Source organism: Siniperca chuatsi, linkage group LG6 (genome assembly GCF_020085105.1).
Source record: "Siniperca chuatsi isolate FFG_IHB_CAS linkage group LG6, ASM2008510v1, whole genome shotgun sequence".
Classification (NCBI taxonomy): domain Eukaryota; kingdom Metazoa; phylum Chordata; class Actinopteri; order Centrarchiformes; family Sinipercidae; genus Siniperca; species Siniperca chuatsi.
The window spans coordinates 15,705,781-15,727,927 of record NC_058047.1 but is presented as its reverse complement, the minus strand read 5'-3'; the positions used below and the strand labels follow the sequence as shown (position 1 = coordinate 15,727,927).

Sequence of the window (22,147 nt, the reverse complement as noted above, 5' to 3'; positions counted from 1 at the left end):
TTCTGGTCGTGTGTGTAATGTGCATCCAAGACCAAACAGAGGCACCACAAAGTTTTTTTGGATGGATTTTTGATGGGAGACTCTTAAGAGATTAACTGTAGTTTTCAGGCTAAGGTGCAAAACTGAACTTTTGAAAAATGTCTTATATTTGTAAAAATTGAAAGCTAAATGGACGAAACACTGCTGAGCTCAGCTATCTGGAAAGTAATACCAAAATCTGCATAATCAGTGTAGAATTTGCCAATATCTGTTAAAGCAGCATTGGAAATTACAAGCTACCAGCCAAATGTTGGTAGGCTTCATGTCTAATCTTCCTTTTTAATACAGAAGATATCCAAGCAGGGTCTCATCTGAAGAGCATTTTGATTTTAAAATTCACCAGATCCTAAAAGCCACTAGGAGTGAAACAGGAATCCTGTCTGATTTCGAAACTTGTAAGTCTCCCAACAGCAGCAGCAGCAGTAATCACTTTTCTGGTTATGGAGTTGTAGCTTCCTGCAGTTTGGTTGTGACATATTCCACTGAGGGCATGGCAGTGGTGTTACCACATGCAGAAGAAGCATCAGTATGTCAGGTATGTTGGTGAACCAGCTCCATTTAGCCGTTCTCAGATGATGGGTGTAACTCTGTACTTGCCTTGAGAGTGACATGATTAAAAATGCTGACAAGACCACCTGTCATTCACTCAAGGAAATTATTACATTGAATACACTGAGCACATGATTCAGTTTGAGATAGGAGTCCACCATAGAGATAGAATTAGTACTGGATCAAAGTATTTGTATTTATTTATTTTTTTAATATAAAATCCCATCCTAGGGACAAATGTTGCAATCAATTTATGCTTTCAGTGAATATATGCTTGTATCTGTTCCTACAAAAAATAAACAAATGCTTGTACAGCAGTTACTATTGTAGAATTTTTGTCTTAACAGTCTTTAGCTTGAATTAGTGTAGTTAATATTTGCATGTGCAAACAGCTGGAGGTCTACACATAGTTCAAACAGGTTTCTTCAAACTGTTACCTTTCATTTGGCGCTGCTGAGATGCAGAGTTAACTTGTGCGAATATTCTTCAGCATTACCTATCAACACTGGTAACAGGTGAGTGACACATTATGTAACATACCGAATAAATATGGCATGAAACTGGGTGTCAGCCAACACCGCCACTTAATGTCTTTTGTTACTTTTGCTATGCAGACTTTCTCTGGGGTAAAAGTTTCAGCAGGTCAGTGGCTGGAGGGAGAGTATAGAGCAGTTTGTCATTCTTGGGAAGCTTAAAACCTGTACTACAGGAAGACAATGTGTCACCTTTCTGGTTAGGTGACATTCTGGGTTAGGTGACATTCTGGCAATAAAGGTAAGATACAGAAATTACTTAAAGAAACCTTAAGGTATTTTATAAAGGTTATTTCAGGCCTGAACCTCTCTGTTTCACTGGTTGCACTCCATTGCACTGAGCAGTGCCATGTGTTTCAGTGGCCTAACTGTGACTTAATGAATGAGTCATATTCATAAACACTGGAAATGCTGATACAGTTTATTATATTTTGAGATGCTATAGGTAAAAGCAACTTGTTAATTTTACTTAAAAAAGTTCTGTTACATCAAGTGCCAACACATGTTGATTCATGATTGGTAAGATTGCATACAAGCCCTGGATTAAAGAAAATCGTTAACACTTGATGTTTGATGTAGACAGCACTTGATTCCAAAGTAATGTCTGATGCACAACATCCACAAATACACAAAGACGCATCCTGATCACATTAATTTTGTACATTTCTTTGTCAGTTGTCAACATGTCCACAAGGTGGTGCTCTCACCAAATAATAAATTACGAGTCCCACCTTGGTGGGTGTGGTACCTCTGCAACAATTACAACTTTTACCTTTCCCCCCCATTTTAAAGTCCCTGAAAAAATGACAAACATGGCACAAATCTCATTCTGTCAACAGCAATTAGCACATATTATAATTCTATAACACCTGCATGTGTGTGCTCAGCAATACAAACACCTCACACTTCCTCTGAACAGGGAGGGAATCATTTTGGAAGCCGATTTATAATTTCAGCAACATTTATTACAACGTGAGAAGATGGAAGCAGCACTAAATGTTCAAAGACTGAAATACTTTGTGGCCATCACAAACATTTCAGTAAACTAAAAAGATTCAATGTGCTCTTCACTTTCCTTGTCATCCTTATTCAATATGAACAGAAAATAATGGATCCTGTAGCAGTAAAAACACTAAAATAGGTCCCTTTTTACAGTGATATATATATTTTATGTCAGTTTCTTCCTGCGACTGATTTCCCTCCATCCAGATGTAACTATTGTGGAATTGTTTGCTTTTTCTGCAGGCAGGAAGTCATGTCTGCCTTTGAGTTTGAGACAAAGAGAAGAGGAATGGAAGTGACGGCAGGAAAGCTTAGAAAGAAAATTAAAGGAACAATCTGAGGAAAGACCAACAAAATATTGTATAAAAATAAGATATAAGGCTCCCTTTCTATAACTAGTGGGTTACAAAATAAAGGGACTGAAGAGAGAATCTTGTATTTTCCACGATGGCGAATGTAATTTGGTAGCACAAATTAAAAAAATTGGGATACTTACATTTAAATAAAACAAGAACAAATATTCTAAATCGCACAATGTCTGTGCCATAAGCACAAGCATGACTTCAGGCAAGCAATGTACATGCATTTCATTTAGGTGCTGGTTCTTTTATGGGCCAGTTTTGGTTTGTAAACGACCAGCCGATATGATATAGTGGCAGAAAAGTGATATATTGTACAGCAGTATATGAGCTAACATGTATTTTGTTCATTCACAAAGAGGAGATTATTGGCTTTTTGTGGCTTTAGCCCTTTCTGACAATAAAGAAGGAGCCTGATAATTTGATATAGACCTGAAATGCATGTACACGGTTGTACACTTTCAGTAAGCATGCACATAGAAACAGTGAGTCTTACACAGAATATCATCCATCCACTTTCAGTTTAAGGGTGACAAGGTTAACAAGTGCCCCTCACAAGCAGAAGACAGCCTACAGCCAATTAAATGTCCATGGATCATCACAAAGCTCCAACTCTGCACTGGAAAAAGATGAACTTGTCAAAGCCAAAACTATCAGCATCTTGATAAAGGCTTATACAGCAACAGAGACGTGTCCCTTCAGAGTCATACTCTGTGTGACTCATGGATAGGGCCTGTGTAACCTCGTTGCACAGCATGGAAAGAGAACAGAACTGCAGCATGGGTGTACAAAGCAGCTGCCATGTTGGTATCTAAGACACTGTAGCAGCCATGTTGGACCAGACAGGCACATCCCATGAAGAGTCATGAGGAAATTTGCATGGTTATATCCAGCAGAGGCCTTGAGCCCTTGTGATGGCATGGTCCACAGATGGGACGAACATCAGCACAGGATGACCACAGCAGGTGACGAGCCGGTTCTTCTATTTCAACAGCTAAGAATCAGGGGGGTTTATGTCAAGGCTGATATTTTGGCTTGTCTTGATGTTGAGTCAGTTAAAAGAAATAATAATATTCATCACAATGTACAAATAAAAAAAAAAAGAAAAAGATGAGTGTGATTCCAGCACTCAGACCCACTTCTTCAACTCTGGGCCAACTTTGGAGGGTATTTAAAAAAAAACAAACAAAAAAAAAAAAACATACCATTGCCAACTCATTAGATCGTCCCAAGGCTTTTGGTCAACAGAGTGCGAATGGTTGAAAACAAAAAGATAAATAAAACAAGAGGACGAAGGAGGACTGACAGCATGTCTGGACATGGTAGAGAGCCTGAGTCACCGCTTGTAATAGGCACCTGGAAAAGATGAAAGAGACGGAGAGAGCTATCAGCAGCTTGAAACATCACACTGCAATTTGAGTTGGATTGTAGTTGTAGTGTTTTTGCACTGCACTTTTCAGACATCAGTATCAGTTTTACTTCTTCGAGATCTGGAATTTATTTCTGCTGATTATGCTAACTGCTCTTCTAGTTATGTGATACAAGCACTGTTTATGCTTCAATAAAATACATGACTTCACAGGGCGCCCTGGGAATTAAATGTTTCAGTAATTTTTCTCAAATGTGAGCACTCGCTGCTTTTCTTTACTTGCATTTGGGGTAACTCGGAGTCACTTTGAGCTCTGGGAAACTGTGATGGTAATTTATTATTTTTGACATTTTCTTTTCTATTATTCAGAAAAATAATCAGCAGATTAATCAATCATGAATATAATCATTAATTGCAGCCCTAGTTTTAAGAACATCAAAAGGAATGAGGATTTCTATTTTAACACCAGCGTCCTAAATAATGCCATTGTCTGAAAGCCACAACTCACTAATTGAGATAGTATCTTCAATTTATTTCCTGATTGATACATTATAGGCAGGGTGTGTGAGCTGAGGAAATCTGTTTGCAATTTTGTTAGCTTTTGCAAATTCAAAATCAACACTTCCTTTCCAGAATCAGGAGTCAGGACAGTCATTCTTTCTGGACCCACACATCTGTGCCAGAATAAACATCTGACATGCTACACAAAAATAGTAAGGTGTAATGTTAACAATATGCAATTTGTAGTTGATACGCAATCATGAAAAAAAACAAAAAAAACAAAACACCAGTGTGAACCTTAAACACCAGGTACATCCTTATTTAATTAGATGAAGTTTAAGTACATACAGCCACTCTGTCACATAGACATCATACCTTTGAAAGCAGCCTCAGGTCTGGTGGGAGCGCGAGGGGGAACGGGGTGGTCCAAGTAGCCGTACCCAGAGTTCACATTCTCATAGTCGTGTACACGAGGCTGAGGAGGCCTGAGACAGAGAGAAAGAGCATTAATGAAATTTCTGAGGTTTCTACTTTATGACCGACTGGAAATATTTGGTCTTAAGAAGTAAAGAGTCTTGTACCTGGCAGGCTTGTTCTGGTTCCTCTGCCTCTGGTATTCATACTCATCTCGTGTTCTGGGCCTGACAGCTTCCTCCGAATTGGCCTGAAAACAAACAGAAATTATGGTTTCTAAAATTATGGCTCTAGTACCACAGTGGAAATACACTTTTATATAAAATAAAGTCACAGGCTGCAAAAATATTTTATCCCAAAAGCACATATTTTAAAAGGAGTATGGTTATGGAAAATTACCCTGTGGTCTCCCTCTTGCCGCCTCCTTTCCATGGCCAACCTCTCCCTCTCTCGTTCCTTCTCTTTCTCCCGCTCTCTCTCATTCTCCCGTTCTCGATTCTTCCTGTACTCCTTTTTCTCTTGTTCCATCATCAGTCGGGCGATTTCCTGCCAGAGCGAGACATCAGACACATCGACATCAACAGAAAAACTTCCATATCCTACGTGATTCGATGTGTGGGCACGTGTATTTCATTTGTATATTTGTATATAATATATATACACTGTATTTTAATGTCATATGAGATCTGTATTCTGAAAACTCCTTGCTCACAACCATATATGTATCTAAAAGAGGATTAAATGTCACTTAATCTTGGGCCAGAAAGAGTCTGATTTAGACATGGCTTTATAGGACAATATAGCAGATTCAATTGGCTGAGCTCAGGAAATAAAAGGATATAAAAAGAGGACAGACAGCATAAGAAAAGTTTCCAGACTTCGTGCCCACTCACCTCATCTTGCGCCACTTGGGCTGCACGCACATGCATCTTGCTTGCCTGAAACCAGAAAACAATCAAAAAGTCACATTTTGCCCAGACTGGAACACACTGTTCCAACATTATATAAACAGAGGAAATGAGTGAGATTGAGGAATTTCTTTTGACATTCAGCCTTCAAGTCATTTTCAGCACAGACGTTAGAGTATATTGATTTATCACATCGTGCCATTCCAGTGCTTCTTTCATACAGTTCTTTCACTCCAGATAATGTAGCAACAGTGCAATTGTGATGTTTATTTAAGCATGCTAAATCAAAAAAAAAAAAGACTTCACACACAATTTGAATCATCTAAACCAAAACATTGTTTTTTCTATTATTTCTTTCATGTTATTACGTCCAAAAACCTAATTCGATAGAAAGCTGAATAACCCCAACCACACCAAGTCCATTGGTGTGTAGAACTGATATTGTACTTTTTACACTGAGCCTATTATTTTAGACTTATAAGCCTACTGACAGAGTCCTGAAATCAGATTTATTATGAGCTCAATATCTGACTTTGTATATCCGACCTGACTAGCCTTCAGTTATACCAAGTTTAAGTGCTTGAGGTTGGTCTTGGCTTACAGTATTTATAACCATGTATTAATGTCTGCACTTTTAATCATGCACAGCAGGACATTTTGGGATCTTAGCAGCTTAATGGGGGAAGAGTTATGAAATGTATAAAACTTATGTACCATAAAATATCTTCAACACATTATCCTCTTTCTAAATTTTTTCTGTTTGATTATAATCTTGCGCATTAAACTGATCACCTTTTATATGCACAAATAAATAAATTCTAATACTTCTCTGGTGTCCTTCCTCACTTTGATTTCCTCCTCTTGTAGTTTCCTGGCCACCTCCATGTCCTTCAGCTCCTGCTCACGGAGATCAAGCTTCGTCAATCCTTTGGTGGCCTCGCTCAGTCCGAACTCTAAACTAGTTTCTGCTACTACAGCTCCACTCCCTCGGTGCACAATACGACCTGCGGATGTGTGGCACATTATATTAATATTAGATTAGGGCTGCAACTAACGATAATTTTAATTATCGAATAATCTGTTTTTTTTTTTAAGATCAATTGTTTTGAAAATTGTGATAAATGGCAATCACAATTTCCCAGAGCCCAGGGCTATGTATTCAAATTGCTTGTTTTGTTTGAATTTATTTATTTATTTTTTTAAATGAATGGCAAAATGAATGATTAAAATGATCACAATAATTTTTGGACTGATCAAGCAATCAACTAATCGTTTCAGCACTACAACTAGATACAATCGTAGTTAGATTAAAAGCCATAAGGGACCTAAAAGGGCTGCAGTGCATCTCCACTGGCGTTTATCACTGTGTTTTGTTTAATGCCTTTAACAGCTTTGGGATAAGACAATACAACCAGCTCACCAGCCCTGAAGCCCTTTGTGAATGCCAAATGTTAACTCATCAAAATCCACGAAGCTAGTCTACTACAAAATCACAGCACACATTTCAGTCTCAGTACAGTGTAATTGTTTCCTTACTCAATGCAACAACCCTGCAGACAATGCAAGAATGAGCGAAACCCACAGCACAACAGCAACAAATCCAATCACTTCACATCAAAATCTGAATCACATCAGTCATCAGAAATGACTGAAATCGTCGTCGTTCTCATGGGAACAGAAAAAAAAAAGAATCAGTGTCTTCATCATTAGTGATTGCAATATTAGATCAACCCACCACCTGAGATTGCCACAGCAAAAAAGCAACTCCAGCACACCACACAAACATCCCCACAGAGCCCAGAGGGGGGCTCACGGTGGTACCTGTCTCTCCGTTGGGGCGAGTATGACTGCGTTCCCTGCCGGGAATCTCCCCCTGTCGGGGGTCCATAAACTCCCTGGAGTCCCCTCTCCCTTCGTCGCTCCTGAGCTCATCAAACACCTCTTCACGGCCGGAGTGGACATGCTGCCGGCCCCTGGCCTTCCTCTCCCTCTCACCATCATCCCCTTCCTCCTCCCAAGAAGCCCTGCCTTCCCTTGGCCAGTCCCTGCTGTGCCCCGGCTCCTCTTCAAGTCCTCTCTCCTTGCTCCTGGTTCTCGCTCGCTGTCTGTCTTTCGGTCTCTGCCTGTCTCTCTCTCTGTGACTGTCCCCACTCTGTCCTCTATCTCTGGATCTTTCCCCATCTCTTCCACCTGCTCTCGCCAACCTGAGGTCCTGCTCTCTCCTCTGGTCTCTTTCCAGGTCTCTGCTCCCGTCTCGGTCACGTTGCCTGTCCCTTTCTTTGTCCCAGACCTTGTCTCTATCTATGAGGCTCTGTGGGGGAGGTGGTCTGGCTGGTCTCTCCTTCTTCCTCACTACTGTCTCTGTGTCCCCTGCCCCTGGGCCCCTGGCTCTGCCAGTCTCTGTGGGCTCATAATCTGGGTACCTGTCCCCATGCTTGCCTCTGGAGGGCAGCAGGTGTTCTGGGTACAGATCAGCATGCCTGCTTCGCCCTCCTTCTAGGTAGTGCTCAGGGTATCTGGAGCAGCTATGGGGTGCTGCAGGGTCCTGTTTTGGGTACCTGCTCCTTTTGGGCTCTGTTGAGCTATAATCTGGGGAGTGATCACGAGGTGAGCTCACTGGAGCATCATATCGGCCTGGAGAAGTTGATTTGTGACGTGTGTGTTTGTCTAAGTCAAGGGGTTTTCTTGCAGCTGAACAGGACAGAGGTGAAGGAGCAAAGGTGGGAGAAGGCCAGCATGAAGAGAATGATGATGATGGTTGATGAGAACATGGAAATGTGAAAAATAACAGACAGGAATTAAACTAAGACGGTTAGTAAGCACAGAGTTAGACACAGCCCCTGTGAGGAGAGTGATGGTCAAAAGACAAAGTACATGCTATAGATGTAAAGAGTGTATATATTAGCTGCACCCAAAATGTCCACAGGTGTGGTTATTACTGTGGAAAATTCAAATAAAGTTAAGAACAGTGGCAACAAGTGTTTGGAACCTAAATAAAGACGCTAATTTTAAGGCAGAATAGTCCTTAAAAATGGACAAGCTCTAAACACATCACTATTTCACATCAAAAGTCTGAACAAACAATATGAGCCGTAACACCCTTGAATACTGTGTGTTGTTTGATGGACACAACTGAGAAATAATATGTGGCACACATCATGTTAAAGAAAATACTACATTATAACCAGCATGACTGACTTTAAAGCGAAAAACCTGAACTTCAGATTGAGAACAAAATGTTCTTCTGTAAGAAAACCATCCTGCTGGGAGTTGGCCTGTAACTGACAAAAGTTGGAATAAAAACAAATGAGTGGAAAAGCACATTGAGGAAGCACACAGCAGAGGCCAGCACAGAGTCAGCTCAATGGAATTCCAGTTATCTAACCGCTGCTTAACGTCTAATCGACAGGACTCTGCTGACGTTCAAACTTCTTGAAAAAAAGGAGGCAGGTACAAAGACAGCCTGACTGGTACCTGCTCAGAGTGACTGGGCTAGTTTAAATGTTTGTGCTCTTCTGCCCGATCTCACTTTTTAATAGACTTTCCCATCTTTCTCTCTTCCCCAGTGTTTTTCCAGTTGTGTATCTGTCAAGCGGAGACAGGTTATGTACCCACGCTGGTTTACGTGCAACTGTAATTCACTGGATTAAGACAAACAGCAGCCCTTCATTGAAGGGTAGCCAATTACATGGCCTGATGAAAAGCAACATGATGTCCCAAAAGTGTGAATATGTGTGTGCATCTGTGTGTGTGTGTGCACACGTGCATAAGGAGGACATACAAACTAGTGGCATGGAGATATAAAATGCAACACTCTGCTATAAAGAACAACTGCATTCAAGCACAAGATGGTGAAATTTTTGAGTATCAAAACGAAACACTTATGTGCACAGCGACAGTTTTAACCTGCATAAAATGTATCTGGTTACTCGCTATAACATCAGTCCCTTACAGCATTAGATGCAGTGTAAACAAAGGAGCTGAATCTTTGTTCTACTGTGTGTACATTCACACTGCCACAGTCGTTTGCGCACACACACACTATAGTTGAGTGGTTATGTAACTTGCAAGGCAATACTGCAAACAGTGAGCCTGGCAGTGGCACAAATATTCTAGTATAAAGGGAGCAGGGCAGAGTGGCACAGTCAGCAAGGACACTGTAGCACATACTGCAGCTTCATCCCGACCGCCTGCCATGTGTGAAATGTTTAGAAAGAGGTAATGCACCAAGACAGCTGGTGATCCATACAGACACAACAGGACAGGTAGAGGCACATGCTCAGTCATGTTTTTGTCAACAAAGTGTACACACACACACACACTATACTCTCTAAACCCCGCTATATAGCGGCTACCCTCTGGTCACAACTGTCCCCGTCCCTCTGTCCTGTTTTGCATCCCATGTTTAACTTACACACATCCAGAGAGGAAAGGAGTGGAATAACCTGAAACTCCTATTGTAAGCCCTGACAGTGAAAGTAAATAGTATTGTGTCTTTGGAATATATGCGCATTGCAGAGATCATAAGGGGCTGGGGACAGAAAAAGCAGATAAAGTGGAGACTGATTGTTTGTGTGTTATAAAGTTAACAAAAAAAAAAACAAAACAAGACATTCCTCCTCTGTTCACCATCTACAAAATGACATGAGTGCGGTAGTTTGTGCTAAATGCCAGCCTCTGGAGAAGACAAAATCCAAATACAGTCAGCCAGATTAGAATCAGCAGGCTCAGAAAGCTGCAAAGAAAAGAGCTGAGCTTTTATGAGTCGGGAGGTAACATTAAAATAAAGCTGTGTGAAATATACTTACCTCCCACAGTCAAAGTCACACCTATGGGTCAAGAACTGTAAGTGCATTCAGACCGAGCCACACTATTGTCAGATAGCAGCTACATTTCTCATGCTGACAAACTCATAGCCCTTTATTGTAAAAAGGACCTGCACTGCAATTTAAGCTAACACAGAGTAGCTTAAATTTCCAGTTCCCGTCCCATTTTTTCACAGTTGAGAATGACTTCCGGATGGGAGCCGAAACGTCTTGATTCTGAAAACAGTGTCCAGATGACTACGACTGAAACCTTTTCTACGATATTTCTCAACGTGGAGATGATGCAGGACCGACCCTGATCTTGAGATGAATCACCTCCACAGGTTACTTGACACAGGGCAAAAATTAACAAGAAGATTCAAATGAGCCACTGTTTCTCTTTCAGTAGAAAATGAACAGACCTCCAGTGGGATGACTCATGCAGTAGGGTGATGTGTGCATGAAAGGACTTGGAACAGATTCCAATACGTGACACTGAAATGCTCATCAATATGTTATAGAAGTATAACAATTACAAATTTGTGAACAAAGATGTTTTAGTTGGGTATATCACATCAGTTGGTAAATATAAATGTTTTTCTTAATGCATTCCTTACCCACTAACTGGAGATTCATTTAATATCTGAGGTTAAATCTGATATAAAAGCACATTTACGCTGCATCTTAAAACTGGAGCATTGTTAAACCCATTCACAATGGTGTTTGCTCTTGAGTGGGAGCGAAAAGACAAATTATTTCTCTGTAGGAACATGTAACTCTCCCTTCATGGTTAATTATGTACTTATGAATGCATTCCAAAATCTTTGCCTCAAGTCAGAAACAATCTCCAGTGCTGTGCAGCATCAAAAACACACACATCCTCACACATCCGGAGCTGAAAAAAAAAAAAAATCTTAGTCCCCAGCAAAAAGAAGACATATCTTCTCTCATGTCCTTACACAAAGAAGCTTGTACAGGCAACAAACACATATGAAGAAAGCCACACACACTTAACACGTTAACATGAGCCAGTGGTGCTCTCCCCACCTCCATGATCCTCAAAGTACTCCTCCTCAAAGTTTGCTTCCAGCTGCTTCTGTCTCCTCCTTTGCTCTTTCATCTCCTTCTCCTGCAGCTTACGAGCTATGGCCTACAAAAAAAACGAAAAAAAAAAAAAACAAGGCCACAGTAAACATGTTGTCCCACATGAATCTAAAAAAGTCCCTGTTTGGGCCGATCTGTAACAAATGTCACTTTGTTTTGAGATGTTTTTTCTTCTGCCACTCAGTGTAGTTTCAAACATATATTACAGTGGTGAGATGTATCATTCCCTGATGTTTCAAACAAGCCATACTCAGACCAATTACTGCATTTTTTCATAGAACTATGGAGCAATGAGACCCCTCACTCCCTCAAATTAGAGGCAAGAAATAATCAGTGGCATGTGAGATATTTCAACAATTTTACAAGTTGTAGCACACCCTTCAGGGCAATACATGTAACCATGATGGATGGACCTAAACTGAACCATAGCCCTTAGTTAAATCTCCCCGTGGGGGGAAACACAGACACTGACCTTTGAAATTACTATGTAAAAACATTTACGAAAACATCCTGATACTGTAGCACCAGATACTTCAATTTCTGCTCTTTATGTACAGGGCATAAACATGGTGATTAAGTAAAAAAAATACAGGTCAGGTCACTATGGCCGTCATTCCATTATTACAATGGGGAGGCACAAACAAGGTGATGATTCAAGTGCAACGACCCGCCCGTTACAGTACATCACGTCAAGTCATTGACAGGTGGATGTAACATTGTGCTTGAATAGGCAAAAGTGTGTGTATGTTTCTTACTGCATCCTTCTCTTCTTGCTGTCGTTGTTGTTCTGCCTGTCGGACCAGTTGTTCCTGAATCTCCTGGGCGATCTCAATATCTTGCCGCTCACTGTTCCCATAGGTTGATGTGTGTTCATGTGTGCAAGGGGAGTGGTTTAGAGAACATTAAAACATTAAAAACAGATATACAACTGTTTAGCTTTAGGATCATGAAACAATCTCTATGTGTAATCTGTAATGTTTGTAATCATACAAGTAAGGACGTAGACGATGATGGCCAAGATGTTAGCAAGTTTATATTTATCTGTCTCTTACCGTGAACCAGTGTTTACATAGCTTTAAATTGTCTTTTTTTATTCTTATATCTATTTTTGAGCACTTCCTGCTTCTGCTGGCATTCTTCTGACCCTCACCCTCCTAGATACATTTTACCCTATCATGCCATGAGGTTGAAATTCACTCTAGCCTTAATCCAGACTCTCTTAATATTAGCAGACTGAGACTTTCATAGAAAATGAAAACACCTCAACACTGCCAAACTTCACAATTACTAAATCGTGAAAATATAAATTCCAAATGTATTATATATGAATAAGTGAACCAACAGTTAAAATAATCATGTTACACTGAACACACTACATTATTAGCAGTGAAGTTTTTATCCAACATGTTGTCAGAGGCAGCGCGTGTGCTTCAGGCAGGAGCAGGAATATCCTCGCCTGTTGTGACGTTGATCTCAGCTCACTTTGGCTCACTCACATCTTTAACATGATATTGACAACACCACCATCTGCTTGGAGGGCTGGTATGCAAAGGGTTAGGGATTTCTCTGTTTGTGTAATGCTTTACTTAAAAGCAACAGCTTAACTATCTTGCGCTGCACCTGTATTTGATCTGAGCAGCAGACAGCTCAGGAGGACTTAAACTGGCTGCAGTGCCTTAGTGCGCCTTCATCGGCACATACTAAGAAACAAGTGAATGCTGCATTCCAGAGTGTGTGTGTGTGTGTGTGTGTGTGTGTGTGTGTGTGTGTGTGTGTGTGTGTTTAGTCAAATGTCTGAGAGTGGGTGTATATGAAGTGGCATTGGCAAGTGCAGGATGGATGGCAGTGTGAGATCCCAGCATGACAAGCAGCATCAATGGTGGAGCATCTGGCCTCTCCCTGGGGGTGCGATCCGACTACTGGAGCCTCCAGTGTTTGTGTGTTTGTGTGACTGAAATGGGGATCTCACTAAACTGTGAGTCAGCATTTTTATTGTAATAAAAATTGCAGAACCAAAGGGGGGATTTTTACTCTGAGTGTCTTTGAGCAGGCTTCTGTTGCAGCTCCTGGTCTGGACTGAAGCAGAGGCAACATGACACTTTGCTATGTTTGAAAGCTGTCACTGTCCACTTTGTGGGGAATCTGTATAGTTTTGGACGTGCAGCTGGAGTTGACCCAAACCTCTTAAAAAAATATAATTATATATCCAGGCTATGGAAATACCACACAGAGACCACAAGAACTGTGAATGGCCAGCTTGTTTTTTCTGCTACATGTTGATGATGCCGGTAGTAGCTGCTGATAGTGAAAACATATCAAACTGAAGACAGGCTTCATAAGCTTCTCTTTTTCAGTCAAGCCAGACAAATTTATTTTTTGTGATCTAGCAAAGCCTTTACCACACAAATCTTCTCCACACAGCAATAGTTGCTCTTTATCACAAAGTGAGTGTAGACAAATAAGTTATTACTGACCTAGTTAACAAAGCCATTTGCAAACTTTCTCATCATTGCTCTCTCTCTCTCTGAGAATGAAAGAGCATTCACAAGGTTATTTCTGGTAATGAATGCAAGACATGACCCACTAATTTACGGCAATAAAAGGATTAAGCCAATACTGAACGATAAATTGGAGTCATCTGTGGCGGGTGTGCTGGATCACTTCGCAGGTGAGGCAATAATCTGTTTTAGGTATTGTGTTTGGGAGTAATTACACTAGATTACACTAATCTGAAACAGATGCTTTCAACAAAGCTACAAATACTGTACCCAGCTATTATTGCAAAGTATTCTGATGACTTCATGAAGTCTTTGAGGGGCAACAGACATTTCAGAAATTAGACGAAATTAAACCAATGCAAATTCATAATTCTGCACTTAGAAGGATGGTTACAGCGACACCTTGTCCATTTCTCCCAGTGGAATTTTGCGTTGATATAGACATGTATAATGTGTCTGTGTGTGTGTGTGTGTGTGTGACAGAGACACCCACATGGCAACATGCTGTTTCTGGCTCTGGACCTTGGCCCTCTGATCCTCCTCCTCCTGCAGCTTCTTGGCCACCTGCAGGTCCTTCTGCACCAGACGGCTCTTATTGACGTTGGATGCCAAGTGGCTCTCAACTGTAGAAACAAACACATAAGCACTGCTCTTAAAACTGTGTACACACAAACCAGAGTAGGTCAGCTGGCTGGACCGCACTAGTGATGAGGAATTAGATGAAAGATGACCAGCAGAACATTCAGGAAGTTTATTTACAGTTCCACACTTTCTTGATGTTTTTCTCTCTGAGGAGCAGTATTATTGTTTAGACGGTCTGCAGAGAACAAGATTAACGTCAAGGACACAGACGCTTCAGTCTCTGCTAATAAACAGAGAGCGCGCTTAGTCACTGAGAAATGAATGTTCGCAGCTGAGGTGCCGTTCCAAGGTTGTGTGATGGCACTTTGTGGGCCATAACAGATGATAAATCCTGCTTGCTGACGCACTTCCAGCACTTGGTAAGTATGGAGAGCATCACTCACTCACTGAGCTCTGTTTCACCTGGCTATTGATCTGTTCCCAGCTTTCATGTGAAAAGGACCAAATTACATTTGGCAATTTAGCCGTGAGAGGCTCCATAAAGTTTCTGCTTTCTGACTGGTGGGATTGAAAGAGGAAACTGTGAGTCACAGCTGTGGTAACTTGTCAAAGTTGAGTCAAGGGGTTAACATTGATTTTTTTTGGATGACACCTTACAAAAAAAATATTTGAAGGCAAAACTGATGTCACAGCCCAAGATAAGGCTATCAGTTTTCCACTGCCACATTTTTCCAGTGATTCATCTTTCAAGGCAGCAAAACAAAAAACATGACTGGACATTGTGACATTCTTCCTGCCATAAAGAAATGTGACATTTGGATGCTTCTGTGTGTTGCATGCTCAACATTTTGAATGGAAATAAAAGCCAGCTCCTCCAACTGCACATTAACTTAAAGTGAATGTGCTAAAAAGCCCCTTTTGGGATGACCATCTGTTGTTGTGATCCAGGGAAAAAAGGGACACTGCATTTTTAGAAGACTGTCAGGTTCTCCTCAGTGACCTGCAGGGTCAAAGGTGAAACAAACATTTTCCCCAGCTCAAACCAGATCAGTTAGGGTGGCAACAAAGGGAGCTAAGGGAGATGAGCCTGCCTTGGTTATGGACCACTAGGGCTTTAAAAAAGGGTGACAACTCAAGGACAGGCCAACAAAAACCAAATGAAATCACAGCTAAAACAGAGAATAATCTGTACTTAGGGCATGGCTGGGTGACATCTGGCCCTCTTTCTTGCAGAGCTCTTTGCATAATTTACCCTTTTATGGTGATATAGTGTGACATATTTATGGAAACAGAAAAACAAACTATTGTCCATGGATGTAAACGTGGTTATGTTTCCACTGTCTACACTCTTAATGTATCCATCCCTTCAATACAAAAGCTAACCAAAGAAATCTGAACAGTAACCAACTAATTTCCTGCACGCCCTAAAAGCAGTAGCTTCTTTTTGTTGGTTCCTGTCATTTCTTTATGATTGAGTACAAGTGAAGGATATGAGGAGGTGTGGTGGCCATTAGCCATCTGCAGATATTCATTTGTGTCTGATGAAAGGAGGGCTTTGTTATGTCTGGGTCTGCGTTTGTCATTGCCTCTTGGCAGAAAATGTCCTTTCAACCTAACTCAGCAGGAGATGGCTTAACCTATAGGGAGGGGCCAGTTCCTGAGAGTATTCTACTAGGAACACTAAAGCGAAAGAAGCTTTTGATCAGAGAAAAAAAAGATTAAAAGTTATAATTATCATCATCATGAGATTTAAACAATTCATCTGAATGCACTTACTGAAAAATGTGAAAAAGATGCCAGCTAATTATACACATGAGCTCACATGAAAGCACCAGCTAATCTACTGAGGCATGTGGGAACAAACACATAGCTAACAAAAGATGCACAACAGAAGAGTTTGGGAGTGTGTGCACTTGCACAACATGTACACACAAAATGATCCTTCATAGACAGACACACACACACACACACACACACACACAAACACACAGCAGACAATAGTATCTCACAGTGTTTTCCATATAAAAACCATTACTAAGCTGACTGGGCCGTCTAACTTCAGATCCAGAATCAGGGCTTCTCTGTGCTACAGCTGCAGCACACACAAATTAATGTGATTCAATCGGTTCACATGCAGCAGTCCACTGCAGTCTACCACAGCCCTGCCCTGATACAGTATTGTTGGCATCCTGCACCATCCACACAGTTAACTGTGGGGCTGAAGCAGGGTTTATGTAGGCTTAATCAGGCTGCAGCCACTGACGCTGCAGTTTACCCTGTTGGACTTGACAAATTTTGCAGAAGGGAAAAAGGGAGCATGGTGGACTGCATTTATATTTCTGCGGCTACACTCTGAAAACATCGTTTGCTCTTTTGCAAAGTAAGCATTAAGTGACGTACTGTAGGAATACAGCAGGGCAGCTTGACAAAAACAGTCCACAGTGACGTAACGGGTCTGATGCAGAAAACAGAACAATAAATGATTTAAGTGTTTAAACAGACTGTCTGGAAAAAGGGAATGGACATATCTGTATGAACTCTGAATTATTTCATCTTAATAAAGAACAGGACCCATCAAAGGCAGCCAAGCCTGCTCTGCTCTCTGCTTTTCTCTGACTGAAGTTGACCACAGGTTAGTGATGTGTTCAGGAACATTAAAAGCAAGACAGCAGACGTCCCTGGTTTGAAATACGTAGGAGTTACCTGTCTCTTAAGGTGAAAACATGGGGCTGGGGGGGAACAAATTGAAAAATCATGGCTAATATGTAGTCGCTTACTTTCTTGTTCCTGGAGGTTGTAGGCCAGGCAGTGGTCCTCTAGCACAGCAAAGTCTCGGCACACTGAAAAAAAAAGACAGACAAATTGAAAAAGAATACTGATATAGCCTTGTATAAAAGCAAAATTTGTTTCAACTACTGTATGCTTGTTGATTCAAAATCTAAGCTACGCAGCTGGTACAAGTTATACTTGAGGCAGTAGAGATGTTAGATCGCAATCTGACATTCACAGTTTCAGATGTTTAACATCCGGTGCATCTGCCAACACACATGCTTAAATAGGACAAATGTTTAAAAAACGATCCACAATCAAGGACAGGAGGCCAAGTTTAATGGGTTACCTAGAACACACAAGCAGAGGATCTAATGTGTAAGCAATGAAACTTTCATTTGTAACTTATTTTATGTTCAGCGGCTCTTTAACATGTTGCTGTTTTTTATGAATTTTCTTCATAAAAAACAGCAACATGCTTAGTATTATTAGAAACATGACTAGTTTAACACCATGAGACTCGAACTGCAACGATTAGTCAATTAACTATTAAATTAATAGCCATCTTTTTGATTCATTTTTTAAGATTTAAGAAAAAATGTCCAAATTCTCTGATTTCAGCTTCTCAAATGTGAATATTTTCTGGCTTCTTTAGTCCTCTATGACAGTAAACTGAACATATTTGGGTTGTGGACAAAACAAGACATTTGAGGACGTCACCTTGGTCTTTTGGAAACAGCGATCAACATTTTTCACCATTTTTTGACATTTGATCGACAGATTAAAATGATCGACAGATTAATCGATAATGAAAATAATCATTAGTTGCAGCCCTATACGAGACATTTAAAAATTGTACGTCTAGATTCTTCACAGATTAGAAACTGGACCAAACAGTGTTTCTCAGTCTCATAAAGAGTTTGGCCATATGGCAAGTGGCTTGGTTATTTTGTGTTTCCAAAGACATGAAGTGAAACTGTTAATGAGGAAACATCATTTGCCTCAGACCACAAACACCTAAGAAGAGGCCTAAATAAAATCAGCTGTTGTGTGAGCTTGACCTTTTTCTTAGTAATAAACACCGATTCTCACTTCTTAAGGCCCCTCTCACCTCTAAATAACTTCTGACAAGCTGCCGGTTTAAATCCCTGAATTGGCTGACAAAATGCGAGGAGCAGGCAAGTTAAGCAAGCAAGTTAAACGCTCCCCTTAAGAAAAAAAAAAGTGTTGATCAGCGAGGTACAGACAGAGATACATGCATTTATATGTATTTTAATCTGGTGATATAAGCTGCCGATGTAGTTACAATACGTTAATCAGCCACAAAGAATGAGTTATATCATCTTATCAAAGCTATAACCTAAAACATTTCCAACAGCATGAGATCTGAAAATCTGATAATCTTTTGACTAAAATTTACCAGTGAGTCACATTTACTGTAGCTGAATTTTGACAGTAACTTATAATTTATATTTTGGCCTATTCTCAGCTTTTAAGCTCAAGGACTAAAACTGCACATGTATGGCTTAAAATCACGATCTCAATTACCAGTATAGAGAGTATGATCACAATTTCTAGCCAGCAAAATCTGTATTTTACTGCTCATTTTCCATCTTACGTGCATATCTTCACAACTGATCTAAACCACAGCAGACTTTCCAATTATGGTTTCAATCGTCCAATATTTCAAATGCTGTGAACATTCATTCTGGAAACAATTGTGCAAACTGTTGTGGGAGGGGAGTTTTCCCTCATAAAAATCACCATACATGAATCTGAGCTGTTCTGAAATGAGGAAGATAAATTTGGGATCCCCCAGTCCTCAAATTCTGACAGTTTCCTGTGTAGGAAACAGTAGAAGCTAAGGGGACATTTAAGACCTTTCTCACAGCCTCAGCTAATTATGGATGTGGACCTTATAGCATATGATGTATGCATCTTATAGCATCTGCTTCTACGGTTCAGTCAACATGGATTTAACTACCCTCTGTTTAGCATACATCTTGAAGTACTTCAGTGGAAAAACTTCTATAAACATCACTGCATCAAATATAGAAGAATAAAATTAGACCATGACTTCATCTTGCAAGAAACCACACACCACTCTGCTGTTGACAGTGGTTCTATTCAGTGAAGACCAAAATAGAGAATACTTTAACTTACTCAAAGTATTTCTTTTACCTACTATTGTTTTATGATGATAAATCATATCATACATCATAATACATTGAGTCATATCAATGACTTCTTGTATTTAAATCTCTCCTCTTCCCGGCTTTCATTACAGAGCTGTGGCTAGGCTCAATAACCTCACACTACCAGGCTCACAGCCCATCATCTGCCCTCACAAAGATGACTTCATCCACATAAAAAATTAATAACCAGCAACAGTCTATGATCTATTATTTGCCAATATTACTGACAAGACACAAGAATTGACAAAAACAACTGGGACTCAAACACAAACACTGAGGAGTGGTCCAGATTGTCTGGTTGTATTAGATGGGGGGTGACTGGGTGAATGGTTGGGTTTAAACAGATGCTGGTAGAGGAGGGCGAGACCTCCACAAAGCCCCCCACTGCCTCAGAGCAGTATGGGATTTGATTAGGTTTGATTGACCATTTTCAACCATATGCTTAATCTTCTTAGCCAAGAAACTTGAGATTAATTCTGGATGGTATAGCTCTATACACTAGTCATTTTAACTACTGCAACAATGTCGGTTTGTGCAACAGTTCCTTTAAAAGCTTGTAATAGTTAACATTTTGCAAAATGCAGTATTTAATTGGGTCTAGCTTTCACAACAACACCAAGGAACAAGTCACAGAAGGTACTATAGCTGCGGTTTAACTTCTCACACCATTATTTGATCAGCCTAACATGACACCCATGATGCACAAAAACCACAAGAGTCAAGTCTTTGTGCTTCATGTGCAGTGGGAAATGGCAGAATACAAGCTGAGTTCATCTGTGAGTTATAGTACAGTGCAACTAGACAGCTCACAACATTTACTATTTTCCTAACACATGAGGGATGGAATTGAAACTTTTCCAGCAGCTTTCTCAGTCTCTCTCTGCAGACTAGCCAAGCAGTGGGAATGCACGTTCCTTCTCTCTCTGACCAGAATAACAAGCATCCTGCTGAGCAGCTGCTTCACACTAACAGGATGGGACCTTCCCATCAGCACAGCATCTCATCCAAAACATGCTTCAGTGTAAAAGCCCTACTCTCCACCTGCTTCTCACCTTCACATCAGTAACAACAGTAGACGATGTTTTGTGTGTGTGTGTAAAAGTTATGTAGGAGGGGGTTGGTGTTGCCTTAAAAAAACAAAAAAAAAACAACAAGTCATTCAAGTTCATTCTTGCTGGTCACAAAGTCTTTTAGGATAATGTTTGAAAACAGTAACATTTTACAGGCAAAAGAAAAGTGTAACTGGATAAGTCAGATATGAAATTCAAAAGGAAGAGGCCAGTGGACACTTTCAGTCCACTGTCCATGCAGTTTTCATCACAAAAAACAAAGACATCCTGTCCTCAGAGCTCTGGCTGAACCACATACCTGACAACAGGCATGCACCTCCATGTGATCAGTATTAAGGTTACAAGTCAAGCGTGACTCTTACACTGTATTTACCCACACTGGTGTCGTGCCAGGTTGTGTATATCCATTAAGAGTGTAACGTTATATCTCTTTGCCCACAAAGCATTTCACCATAATCCAAACGCTGTGTGAAATATGAAGAGGGACACAATGTGCCAACCTCTTTTCTCCCAGCTAAAATAATGTATCGCCTTCTAGCATTGAATGGAGACAGATTAGGACTGGGATACAAAATCTGGCACGACGCCTGCGCCCAGGCTAAGAAATCTAATCAGTGCTGGCTACCTGACTCCATCCTACTGAGCTAGCATCAACTAGCAAGTTGTGCTAACAGCCATCATAACCGTGGTGTAACGTGCGAGACCAAAAAGAAAACACCTGTGTTCACTCGGTTAACATTTAGCCTTACTAGTGCCACCTAGCTGGATACGTGTGATGCTAAACAACTAGCTTAATTCACATTTAGCCAGGAAATATGTTATGGACGTTACCCTCTTTCACTCCAGGTAGTTTATTCTTGTCGATGCTAATGTTACATTCAGCCATGTTGTCACGGATAATAAGTAAAAAAAAACAAAAAAAAAAACGTTGACGTTGTATTACACTTCCGCGTTTCTTCCGAAGGTTAACCACAGGCTGATTGATCGCCTTTACTCATAAACCCGATTGATGGTTCAGGTGCTCGACGGCCCTTCTGATTAGTTTCGGTGGCCTCCCTCCCTCGATACGTCGCTGCTGTAATTGCCTGGCAGCTACTCGTCTGAAGCTAGCGTGTCAGATTTTCTACGAGCGTCGTCCCTCCCTCCCTGATCCTTCATACAACCCGCCCGCCAAGTCGGATCGAGTTAACACACAATTTCCGCTTAGATTAGTCAAAATAAAAGACTTGGGATTTTGGTAGTTAAAGCCATGACTATATAAAGAGAACGGGAAAGCCCCTGAAAACGTTAAACTATATTCATGACCAAATAAGCGACAAACAAAATAGCATACCAGTAATTATATATTAACATCATATTTAACACTCAAAAACTCAGCTAATGTGCTTCATCAGGACAAGGTGGGTGTTTGACAGTGACCACAGCTGCTGTCATTTAGGCAGAGACGGTT

The 22,147-nt window shown here is 40.6% G+C and overlaps 1 protein-coding gene across 3 annotated transcripts; it reads right to left on the bottom strand.

Annotated features, from left to right (window-relative positions):
- Positions 1-1,521: 1,521 nt before the first annotated feature.
- ccdc50a (coiled-coil domain containing 50a) lies at positions 1,522-21,892 on the bottom strand. Of its 3 annotated transcripts, none has more exons than XM_044198364.1 (12): positions 21,529-21,892; positions 17,441-17,503; positions 14,575-14,704; positions 12,339-12,429; positions 11,527-11,629; positions 7,496-8,365; positions 6,500-6,678; positions 5,660-5,704; positions 5,166-5,312; positions 4,934-5,016; positions 4,728-4,837; positions 1,522-3,838 (listed from the first exon to the last, which is right to left on the bottom strand). In XM_044198364.1, exons 1-12 carry the CDS (start codon positions 21,581-21,583, stop codon positions 3,819-3,821), a joined length of 1,896 nt encoding a protein of 631 aa, XP_044054299.1. In that variant the 5' UTR covers positions 21,584-21,892; the 3' UTR covers positions 1,522-3,818. The 3 variants fall into 3 exon arrangements, with proteins under 3 accessions (XP_044054299.1, XP_044054300.1, XP_044054301.1); XM_044198365.1 differs by having other exon boundaries at positions 6,521-6,678; positions 21,529-21,879; XM_044198366.1 differs by lacking the exon at positions 21,529-21,892 and adding an exon at positions 21,323-21,347.
- Positions 21,893-22,147: the final 255 nt, after the last annotated feature.

Bases quoted from the DNA above. Each gene is read 5' to 3' on its own strand.
- ccdc50a (XM_044198364.1), bottom strand. From the start codon at position 21,583: ATGGCTGAATGTAACATTAGCATCGACAAGAATAAACTACCTGGAGTG. The intron at 17,504-21,528 runs GTAACGTCCATA...TTTTTTTTTCAG, and splicing joins ACTACCTGGAGTGAAAGAGG to TGTGCCGAGACTTTGCTGTG. The intron at 5,017-5,165 runs GTAATTTTCCAT...GTTTGTTTTCAG, and splicing joins GGCAAGAGGGAGACCACAGG to GCCAATTCGGAGGAAGCTGT.